We start from the raw sequence: 12,440 nt of genomic DNA on the forward strand, positions 1-12,440 counted from the left end.
GTGATTTGCAATGTCTCCGTATTGATGACAAGTCAATGAGAGTTCAGAGTAAGGGTATTACTTTTGTAAGACATGGCTTTGCCAAGCAAGATAGACAAAAACATTTTGGAGAAAAATTATTTGTTCCCAGTTTTCCAGAGAAAACTTTAATAGATCCAAAAAGAGGATCAAACTAAGAATTTTCGGGGAAAGTTGAGAGAATCAGAAAGAATTAAGCTTTTTCTGGGAATAAATGAACTGTACAAACCGGTATCAACAGCAACTATTTCAAGTTGGATTGTACAGGCTATTGGAATAACTTATAATGATGACAATATGAAAGTAAATGCACATTCCACACGTGCTATAGCTCCAAGTTGGTCTTTGTACAAGGGAGCTTCTTTGAAATCAATTTTAGATTCTGCCAACTGGGCAGTTGAATCAACATTCGCAAAGTTTTATTTGCAAGATTTTGATGCCACTAAAGTTTTAGAATAGGATATAAGCATACAAATTCATTTATTTGTATGATATTTTATTTGTATTTGCAGTATAACATGTAGCTGTATATAGATGTAAATAGTGGGTTTTTTGTTACGGTGGTAGTATTTTATCCTGTTGGAAAGATATTTGTTTGTGGTTTTTTTTTCTGGAAGAGAAGGAAATTCATCCACCACCGTTGAATGAATTCAACACTGCTTAAGTTGAGATTTTTAATAAACGAGTTATACCTACCAGTGAAGGGGCCACCACCATCCCCTAGATGCATTTCTAGATATGTGTAGATTGAAGGAACATGAAAAAAAATCAAAACTGATGAGAATACCTGTATATTTACCTGCATTGGGGTGTATAACACAGGTAGGGTGATTGGACATCCTAGGGATGTTTTTATTTTTAGATCACCAAGATGTTTGCGATGAGAACTAGTTATTGTGAATTATATTCTAATTTAATAAATGTCAATTTTCACTGATAGGGATAATGATTGTTATTAAAAATCCATTATAAAAAGATACATACCATCAATTGTAAAATCAATTGCTCTAATCCAGTCCTCATGTCCTTGAAGAGACATTATTCTTACAAACTAAAATATAAAGCAAATTGATATTTTTAGATATTTGGATATTGTTGCCTTCTATTTATTTTTGATACATATTTAGGCAGTATACCTTATATTATCAAAAAGTTTTATATTCTCATAATTAATCCAAATATCTATACATATTTATTTTTTAAAATTGAATTTGTGAGAGATCACTTATAACTATATATTACATATCATATGCATATATAACAAAAATAAAATTATATGAAGTTTACAACCGTTTGAATGAAATCACATGTGGCTGGTTCTTGACCAAAAGTTGTTATTTGAACAATTGCAAGATATAGTCAACAAAAGAGGAAAGTTGTCATCAATATTTCAATCCAGCATTATACTATGAGTAATTTAACATTTTACTGTAATTAGTTGTTTCATCTGTAAGTACCTTTTCACTTTGTTCAATAAATATGTGTATTTTCTGATCATCACAGCCACATGCCAGCATAGGAACTGAAAAGTACAAAATATTTCAAAATCATCATAATTAGTACCAACATTCTGATTAGAGATTTGACACTTGTGATATTTAAACGATAAATTTACATTCAAAATTGATCTATAACTTGTCATTATCCTATACTTGTCAGTGTAAACTTTATAACAATTATCAAGTCAATATCTTTAAGCATGACGAAAATATATTCAAATTTTATCCTTAACATTAGCGAGGGATAAAATCAAGGAATATCATGCATGGCCCAGTAAATATTGTGTAAATTTACAACAAATCTATGGTTTCCATGAATTATTTCGATTTTAATCAGACAAAAACGGTAATTAAAAAACTGAAGTGAGGGTTGGTATTCGGTGTGTGTTGCTGTTCTTTTTTACTTCCCATTAGATAAAGCTAATCAATTCTATTAAACATGTGGCTTGCATGACTTATTTTGTAAATAACTGATAGAAAACATATGTTTAGTTTTCAAACCAAAGATCTGCAATTTTCGATTTATATGTTTTTCTCATAAGCAACTGTCAAATCCAAAGTTGACATTTTGTAACTAAGGAGCCCCCTAATTGACTCGCTGAAATCAGTAACTATGCGAATAATGCAACAGAATAGAAAATAAAATAAACTATACCTCAAAAAACTTGTACATTAAATCTTTTTGTTGTGGATCTGAATAAGGTCAAAAGTGGTGTAGTCTGTTTTAAATTTCAATTTTTAAAATAAAAAATTGGCATAACGTTTACAAATAGGCTCTGATACATGTGAATTTACGTTGGAGGTATACTGTAACATCCATTATTATGTATATCTCTGAATCTGCGCTAAGTTTAGATATATCGAAAATTTTATCACGGTGTTGATTACAAAGCGAAAGAAGCATGTCATATTAGAATTATGAGTTTATAGGGTGGCCAAGTGGTCTAAGTAGTTACTACTGTAATCACTAGCCAGTCAACACTGAGGTTGTGAGTTCGAACCCCACTCGTGCGGGTGCACTTGACTCTAATCTTAATTGACTAGGATTGTCAGTTTTTCTATCGGAGGTCGTGGTTTTCTCCAGGAACTCCGGCTTTATCTACCAATAAAAACTGGCCGCCACAAAATAGCTTAAATGCGGTGCTTAAAAAGTGGCGTTAAAACACCCAAAAATCAAAATTACATCAAATTAATTTACAGTATACAAAAGTACTATGATATCTATCAGTCTCAGCTCATATGTCTTACCTGAGAATGCATGTACAAAAGTTATCATTTCATGTGTCTTACCTCAAAATGTATGTACAAACATTATCATTTCATATGTCTTACCGTTTGTATCAGGTATAACAGTGAAACTCAGATCCAGAACAAATCCAGTACCAAACTTGTGAGTCTGAAGTAACTGGAAATCTGTATTAAAATAAATCCATTTTATATTAACGTGTATCAACTTGATAAAGAACAGGGTGTTTTATGAGTATATTTTAGCATTTTTAACTGTAAGTTATATTCCTTTTAATCAAAACATAGATTCAAAGCACTGTAAGCGCTGAAGGCAGTTAACCAAAAACCAGGCAAACGTAATTATGTGCAGTGGCGGATCCAGAAATTTTCATAAGTGGGGGCCCACTGCCTGCCTAACAGGGGACCTGCTCCAGTCATGCTTCAGTGATTCCCTATATAATCAACCAAATTTTTTCTCAAAAATGGAAAAGGGGGGGGGGGGCACTGAAAAACCCTCTAAATCCGCCTCTGATGTGGCATTAAACATTCATATATTGTACATTTATGTTTATCTAATGAATTAATTATTAAGGCAAATAATTTATATATTTTCAATAGCAATGAATATATAAATGTATATTTTTTATGGTGAGTCTGCAGTGGTACAAGTTCGCAATGATTGTAGTTGTTCTAGTTGGTAGTTAACGTTGGTTTTAGTTGACTGTTAGTAGTACGTGTTGACTTAGTACGAACATGTAATAGTATGAATGGACTGGTTTCCCTGTAAAGAAAACTGAGTTTGTGTTCTATAGTACAATAGTTATGCGACACAAATCAGACAAATGTTCACTACTACAAGGATCAAAGGTGAGGTCTGACTGACCTGCCCATAGTAAATGTAAATGATTTGTTATATTGTCCCATATATGAATATATATGGTTTAGGGGTGGGGATCTCAAGGGTTTTCAAGTTCTCAAACAGGAAGGGGTAGGGTGACCCCAGGGACTTCCCCTATATTTCAATTGATTTGTTATATTGTTCCATACATGAATATATATGGTTTAGGGGTGGGGATCTCGAGGGTTTTCAAGTTCTCAAGGGTTTTCAAGTTCTCAAACAGGAAGGGATAGGATGACCCCAGGGACTTCCCCTATATTTCATTTGATTTGTTATATTGTCCCACACATGAATATATATGGTTTAGGGGTGGAGATCTCATCGGTTTCCAAGTTCTCAAACAGGAGGGGGTAGGGGGACTCCCCTATATTTCATTTAATTAGTTATATTGACCCATACATGAATATATATTGTTTAGGGGTGGGGATCTCGACCGTTTCGTAAGTTCCCAAACAGGAGGGGGTTGGTCACCCCATGGACTCCCCTTATATTTCATTTGATTAGTTATATATATAGTCCCATACATGAATGTATATGGTTGAGAGGTCATCCGTTTCAAAGTTATCAAAAATAAAGTAAGAATCTTCCAGCTACTTTAACTGGTCCTTCAAAATTGAGAGAAAAAAAAATACCCCTTCAAAATTGCAGTAATATGTTTACACTTTAAAAGCATCTTACATGCATTATCAATATTTATCACTGATAAAGAAAATTTAAACTGTGACCAGGAACATATATATTGTTAGATATACTGTTCCCAGCTGTCACATTGTATTGGATTTTGACATTAAAATTTGTCAAAAGTAATTTTGAGTTTCTGTTTAAAATATTTTCTGCTTTTTCTTTCTTTTACATATATCTTTTGGTTTTCAATTCTAGAGTTTATATTCATTTACCATGCATAGATGTATTTTGTCACCTGCCTGGATTCGCCAAAAACCCGGAATTACCCTTATCCGCTTCCGGAATCGGATCCGAAATTGTAATTGTCTTTTCACGGCAGCCATTGTCATTGTGTTCCAATGTTGTTTTTGTCAGTCAGATACGATTTTACTCGTATTAACACATTTTTTGTCGGCGATTTTCTGTATATAGCTAGCGATTGAACAAAATTGACATCGCTGTCATGAATAATACTGATTAAAATAAGTTTTGAGATCGTTGATTTGGAGACTTTGGCGAAAAGGTTTGCAAAGCTATTTTTTATTTTCTTTCAAATGGAACTGAGACTACTATAACTGTGATATAGTTGTCTCAGAGTGGAAGGCCCGTCGGGCGTGGCTAGTAACTAATTCGAAAGTGGAAGGTCGCGGACCTCGGACCACCGCTAATTTGAACCCCTGCCTCCAAATTGAAAAAATACGAATTTCGTCTTCTAATTTGAAATTGCCGCCAACAGCATGAACAGTTGAACTTATTATATAATAGACTACTGACGTAGTTGTACTACGTATTGACGACAAACAATATTCCTACGACTTTTGCCATTTGAAAATCTTAACTACTTGTCTTAAAAGATTTTCGGCGATTAAATATTTCGTACAATTGTTTTTTGACATCTTAGCCAAAAGCACAGGCGATAATAAACTACATAAGAATTCCTAATGAGCACTACTTCCTATGTGCAACTTCAAAACTTTTGGGAAAATCGACGACCATTTAACGTTTTTATGGTAATATTTTTTATATTCTAGAATAAAAAGTATTAAAAAAGTGTTCAATTAGTTATATATAACATAGTAGCCAGCTAGATAATAACAATGGCAAGTATTTCAGCATTTATTGGGTAGACCACAAATCTAGGGTGCTCGCATAATGCAGATTAACTGCATAAAAATTGTTATACTATATTATTATAGATAAGTGAGAAACCATGAATATGTGGTTAAGGACAAATGACAGTCTAAAAATTCTGAACATAAGGCATCAGTATACAAAAAAGAGGGCATCCAGCCTTTTTCGAGTATAATGTTTGTACATATTAAAACCTTGCTCTTAAAATATTTAAGGTTTTTTGCATGAACAATATTTTCCTTCTCCAAATTTTTTACTTATACATGTTTTTGGAAATAAAAGCATTCACATTTAATTATGCCCTATTTTGAATGTTTAACCTTTGTGAATATTGATCCTATTCAAAAGACTGTGCATCTGTTTTTGCCATATAGAGTTTTAACTCCATCCTCCAATAAAAAAGATTGGTTCATCAATAAACAAAAGATCACAAGGACACAGAACAAAAATATTTATACTAAAAATCTTCACAGGTGAATGGCAACACATACAATGTCATCAACTGTTTCAATGTAAAATATTGCAGTAAAATAAACCATTTACTTAAACTCAAACTAAGAAAATTGGTAAATATTTGAGAGCATTGTTATTTTTCAGACACAATACTTTTTTTATGACATGATATCTATAAACAAGATAACAAATACCTTGTACATTTTACAGGCCCGTAGCTCCCTATACGCCAACACACAGTTGCATGCACATCAATTCGGCATGCAAAAAAAATAAATGGCAAAATAAAAATTTATAAATTAAATGTTTAAAGGAAACACATATATGTAATCGCTTTTTTTAATGATGTAATGTCATTAAATAGCAGCATTTGGTTTCAAAATTAAAGTTGTATTGGAGATGAAAAGACTAACAGTAACTTGCATCTATTGCAAATTTGGAATTTGTTATACTCTAGTAGTTTCGGGGCACATTTTACAGATTTCGGTTTAACTGTTTGGACTGCGATGTACAAATTGACATTAGATTTATCAGTACCCTTCGATATCGTTGAAAGTATGCCGAGGCGATGTGTTCGACAGACTACCAGAACCAATCCCCCCAGCAAACATGCTAAAACAGTATTGGAAATTCTCATTATATTTTGCGTTCATAGACCACATGATAATGGAACTGGAGTCGCGTCTGATATCATCAGGAAATCGCTTCTATGCGCATTATCTGCTTCCTCGTGTTGTCGGTAATACAACAAACGAACATATCTCTGCATTGTTTGAAACATACGAAACTGGCCTGGCATATAATTTGTCAAATTCAATCGGGAGGTCGCTCGATGGCGAATATGAGTGCTACCGCCGAGAGATCGTTCAGTGTACTACATCTGTTGAAAATATCTATATGATTAACCATGAACAACTACAGCTAGGTTATAATTGCTAGCATTACTGCATTATATTCATTGGTATTTCAGTGTGAATATTGACAAAGTAATAGAGACGTTCCTGAAGAGCAGATTTTGGACAATTTTGAGTAAATTCTGTATCACAAAAATGTGTTGCTTACATATTCAATTAATCATGCTTAACTCTATTTAGTCAAGATTTCTAAATAGTTTTGCATTCATGAATTGTTTATAAGTCCTATGACCAAAAACTGAAAAAAAATATTTCTGCATAAAAGGGTCCCAAAAATTTTATATACAGTCGAACCTCGTTGTGTCGAAGTCGAAGGGACCAGACCACAGTATTCGACTCATCCGAGGTCGAGTGTGTCGTCATAAATTTTGAATGCATGAAATACGGTATGAGATTTGGTAAACTAGATACAATAAACAGTGTGCCTTTTTTTCTCAATGAGACACTTTATGATTGTGTATTTAATCTCCATTTTTGGTCCTTCGTAATAATTAAAATCACAAGTACAGATACAAATCATGCACAAATAAAATCAATAGTCTACACAAATATTTACAAAGGTCAGTCGCTATAAATTATGAAATCACTAGCGGCAGGAAATAAGTTTTGAACAGTCTCTGATGAGGTCGTCTGCTTTACATTAAATTATAATGAATTTATTATAATTGTCCTAATCTTTTTGTCTATGGTAATGAATGAGTTTTAAATTTAGCGATTCATTTAATCTCGGCTTGGGTCAATTACATTCATTTCGTTTTATCTCAGACGAAAAATATTCAACACACTAACATTCCGCTTGAACGATCAACAAAGGTGTTAATTAGCGGTCACCATAAACATGTCATTTTAACTGTTATACAAACAAGTATGTTTACTCAGCTTTTAATCTCTTTTGAAAATGATTAGGTGACATAAGAAATACATCCGATTTACATTTTTATCATTAGGTCTGCTTCTTTCGAAAATTCTTACTTTCGAAGTTCGAGACATCAGAGAGTGTCTTTTTATATTATTTTACTTCGACAGGACTATAAATATTAATCTCAACTTAACTGAGTATTCAAATCAACCGAGTTCGACTCTTCAGAGGTAATTATGCATTGATCAAACAAGAATTTTAACGGGACCGAGAAATTACTTCGACTCATCCGAGTTTTCGACACAACTGAGTTTGACACACTGAGGTTCGACTGTAGTTGCTTGCAGATCGTTTCTTTCTAGCTACGCCCCTGTTTTAAATTTACCTCCTTCATTTTCTTGTTTCCATAAGTTGACAGTGGAATCAGCAGATGATGTTGCTACATATGTTGTCATGCCAACAGTACTGGTCTGTAGACACATAGCAGCTACCCCATTCACTGGACCAGTGTGGTTCTTAAGTGTTGCAGCAGGCTTCAGCTTTATTACAAATGTTATATGATTATCAATAAATTAAATAAATTCATATTATGCTATACTTAGTACACTGCTTAGAAAATCAATGCAAAATATTCAAAGATAAAAGAATGTGCCTGAGGACACCAAGACCCCTGCTCAATCTTCAAACTAACCAAAATAGGACACCAATACCCCCGCTCAATCTTCAAACTAACCAAAATAGTCAGGCCAAACAATTGGCTCAAAACTCAGATGAACAATGTAATTTTAATAGTATTACGTAAAGGTTGGACAGTCAATCATGGTCGTGGACCATAATTATATATAACTAAAGCAATATCTGACTTTCACATATGAGGCTATAAAACATGGAGATGTTTAGAAACCTATTTAAATGGTTAAGAGTTCAATATACTGTTTTACTTTTCTGTTAAAAATGACAGATTGTAGAAATTGAGAAACCTCAAAACAATATTAATTTTATCAAAGATAAATAGTTAACCTTTCCATCCATGTATTTCCATACTATAGCTGTATTATCTACAGAACCAGATACCAAACCAACAGCATTGCTCTCTGAAAAAAATAAATAAAATTAATAAACACTTAAATACTTTAATACTGTAAATTCAGAAATTGTTGAGAGGTTTTTATTAAAGCAAATATTCATGTTCATGATATTGCAACTGGGTGATAATCGCAATAATAAGGTGCATATAATGTATCTATCTATATGCAAATTTTCCTGAAGTGGCAATAATAAATCTTGCATCTATATCCATTCTTTAAAACTCAAAATAATAAATGCATGCAATACTATCTAAATTTACAGTATACAAAAGTACTGCATTACAGTACGGTATATGTGTGAATGAATGGTGCGAAAACTGAGGTTTAAAATCAGTTGTATTTTATTTGAAAAATAATGGTTCATATTTATATTCTTTCTCATTTTACATTTGAATTAATGACATGCGATTGTCTATTCAAGATGATCAAAGCTACAGAAATATGACTTAAATTAGAATTACCCTCACTTTCAGTCTGAACCTGAAAATAGGTTACAATTTAAGTTGGAAGGAGTGCAAGTTAAACCTGTCAGACAGTCAGTCATGATTTTAAAATTATATACCAAATTTCAGCTTCAGTTCTGCAGGTATTGCATAAACTTTCTGTAAAGGATAAGGAGCAAAAAGGCCCTATTTTGCCTGAATTAGGGGGGAAATGGTGAACTAGAACAAAATTATTCCCCAATAAACCAAAGAATCAGCTCAAAATCTTCAGACATAACAAAAAGTCTGGACCAGTAATTCCTATCATTTTGTGATAAGTTTTGTCGGTTGGTCCAGATTTATTTAATGCCATAAAAGCTGTTCATTTTTGCTTGCCATTTTCTAGAAACTGATCACTTTCATAATAAACACATTTCTCTATTTTTTTTTTATTCATACATATAAATGAAAACCAGTGCTTTTTCACTGATTCTTTAACAGATATGCACGTAAATAAACAGTCTAAGTCAGGAATCTGATGTTCAGCAGTTGTCATTTATTGATTTGTTTCATTAAGTATTTCTCGTTTCTTGTTTTTTAAATAAATTAGACCATTAGTTTTCCTGTTTGAATGGTTTTACACTAGTCATTTTTAGGGCCCTTTATAGCTTCAGTGTGAGCCCAGGCTCTGTGTTAAAGAATGTACTTTGACCTACAATAGTTTACTTTTACAAATTGTGACTTGTATGGAAAGTTGTCTCATTGGCATTTATATCACATCTTCTTAAATCTATGTGTTCCAATGACATAAATAAAATGCCATATCATCTGATAGGGTACCTGACACTGGTAGTTTCTTTATCCATGTGACACAGTTTACTCTGTCTTTATGATGTACATGTGTCTGTAATATCTTGGCAGATTTAGTTTCCTCCTTTAAAAGAACATCCTTCATTAATTCTGTAGTACAAAATGTAATAGCTTTTAAATTGTTTGAGAAAATAAATAATAGACCTGAATGGTAAAGATTATATTCAGTTTGCAATGGGAACAAAAAATGAAATGTTGCATTTTATTAAAAGACTATGCTTTGGTTACACAATTATAAATGGACAAAGGAAAATAATTCAATTTTAAATATTACTTTTACAATGATCTCAATGATTAGATACTAGTCTAGGTTCATGTAATTTACACAATTTCTGTATTTTTTCTTGACAAAAAAGGCTATACATGTTTAAATACACATCATTTTCTTACTTGAATATCTGTTTATATATTTCATTGATAAATTCCTTACATTGTTCATGGGAAGGATGTATATATTTCATTGATAAATTCCTTACATTGTTCATGAGAAGGATGTATATATCTCATTGATAAATTCCTTACATTGTTCATGGGAAGGATGTATATATCTCATTGATAAATTCCTTACATTGTTCATGGGAAGAATTCCTTACATTGTTCATGGGAAGGATGTTTAAGTATTGTCCTCAATGTTTTAGGTTTTGTTTATTTTAAAAGATCTTAAAAGAAATGATCGGGTTGGGTAAATTCCTAAGCCAATCACATCAAGGTTGTGATTGCATGACATGAACATGATGAATGCAATCTAAACCCTAAAAATACATTAAAGAGTAAAATTTAAAAAAAAAGAAATGGAGTCATTGATAAATATAATAATAATACCTTTTTTGAATTACCATGTTTGGTATTTTAAAAGACAAACATAAAATATTTGTAGTTAAAAGCGGTATCTAAGATTATGCAATTTATAATTTGAAGCAGTCTGATGGCTTATTTATACATGTAGTTTGAAGCAAAAGCTTATTTAAAGTTTAAAGCATTGAAAAGCATTGGCACATTTGATTCATAGTAAGGATAAGGATATTTTGATAAAATCACAATAATTTGTTAATCAATTTCACAATTAAGGTAGCTGAAATGAACGTTTGATGCCTTATGGTAAAGGGCATTACTCCATGTACCCTCATTTACATGATTAAGCTACATGTATAGGCATTTAAGAGGATCTTACCCAACCTGTTGATTTGTCACAAATATCCTATATTTTTTGGTCAACTTAAGGCTCATCATAACCAACGGACAAATATGGCTGTATTTACATGCCAAAAACTACTCTGAGTACAGATTTAATTAAAGTTAAATGCATTTTGTTTCAGAAAGATAAAATCTCTTTTGGATTTTGATGGGCATTTTTTTTCCTTCATGCAAAAGGTGTGAAAATTAACTATTAAAGTTGTGGTACAACTTTGAGATGCTCCCTCAGGTAAAAAACCGGTTTGTATTGTTTTGACTGTCCTTAATTGACATGGACAAGAGGTATCTGCACAACTATAGGTGAGTTAAAGAATTTATCTGAGTCAGTGAGTGGACAGTATCAAAGTAATTCCAAACAGCAAAGGTAATTCTGTAAACAGAGTAGTTTTTGAGGTGAAAATATTTAAACAGTTTTCACAGAGACCCATCGATTTCTGCATTTTGACTTTCATTTTCAAAGATTATCATGTGACCACGAGAAAACAGTGCAAATGACCATAATGTAACGCCTCGTTCATTTACGATGCAAGTTAACTTAATGTTTGAGAGCTTCCGACTGTTATAGTGGTCGGAACTAAATGCTTAATACCGATCTCCTGTAAAGGAGGTTAAAAATCGTGGTTAGCTTCTAAATGTTAAACATCAATCTCCTATAAAGGAGGTGAAAAAAGATAAATATTTGCATATTTGAGTCTCGGGACCACGAACTCTCTTGTAACTTGACGTCCATTGAAAGTGAAAGTCAAAATGCAAAATTCGATGGGTCTCTGTGAAAACTGTTAAAATATGGAAAAATAAAGGTTGGCAGGAAGGTAAAACTTACATAAATGAAGAAATAAATGAAAAATGAACAGATTGATGCCCGATTTACATAATTCCAAGGCCCTCAATCGGCACCAGAAGCGACGAAGCGGCACATCTATTTTGGGTGGGCAAATATCCACTTTTTGATATGGGACGAGCTCTGACGTCCCACGGCCCCAACTTGTCTGGCAAAACAGCCGTTGGACGTCAGAGTAATCTCGGACTAGCGTTACTCATCCGTTGAATGTATGTTCGTCATCTGTTCTGTCCGTTATGTTTCCGTTTCTCGTACGCTGCATAACTGTTGTGTCTCCTTTAAGCATTCTTTACATGTCCGTTTTATTCGTTCAGTACATCAACAATTTTGTCAAAGTACAACTTTTATTTTAATCGATTAGGC

At 32.7% G+C, this 12,440-nt stretch overlaps 1 protein-coding gene across 1 annotated transcript in view; it reads right to left on the reverse strand.

Moving 5' to 3' along the window:
• The window catches only part of LOC143064863 (elongator complex protein 2-like), a 29,030-nt gene that overhangs the window by 16,127 nt on the left and 463 nt on the right, over positions 1 to 12,440 (reverse strand). Inside the window, exons 2-7 of the mRNA XM_076238024.1 lie at positions 10,013 to 10,106; positions 8,683 to 8,756; positions 8,048 to 8,201; positions 2,850 to 2,930; positions 1,476 to 1,540; positions 1,003 to 1,069 (exon numbers count right to left, since the gene is read on the reverse strand). Of these exons, the coding sequence (XP_076094139.1) occupies positions 1,003 to 1,069; positions 1,476 to 1,540; positions 2,850 to 2,930; positions 8,048 to 8,201; positions 8,683 to 8,756; positions 10,013 to 10,106 (535 nt within the window). The remainder of the gene's footprint in view (positions 1 to 1,002; positions 1,070 to 1,475; positions 1,541 to 2,849; positions 2,931 to 8,047; positions 8,202 to 8,682; positions 8,757 to 10,012; positions 10,107 to 12,440) is intronic.

The sequence above is a fragment of the Mytilus galloprovincialis genome, chromosome 2 (genome assembly GCF_965363235.1).
Source record: "Mytilus galloprovincialis chromosome 2, xbMytGall1.hap1.1, whole genome shotgun sequence".
In the NCBI taxonomy this organism is placed as follows: Eukaryota; Metazoa; Mollusca; class Bivalvia; order Mytilida; family Mytilidae; genus Mytilus; species Mytilus galloprovincialis.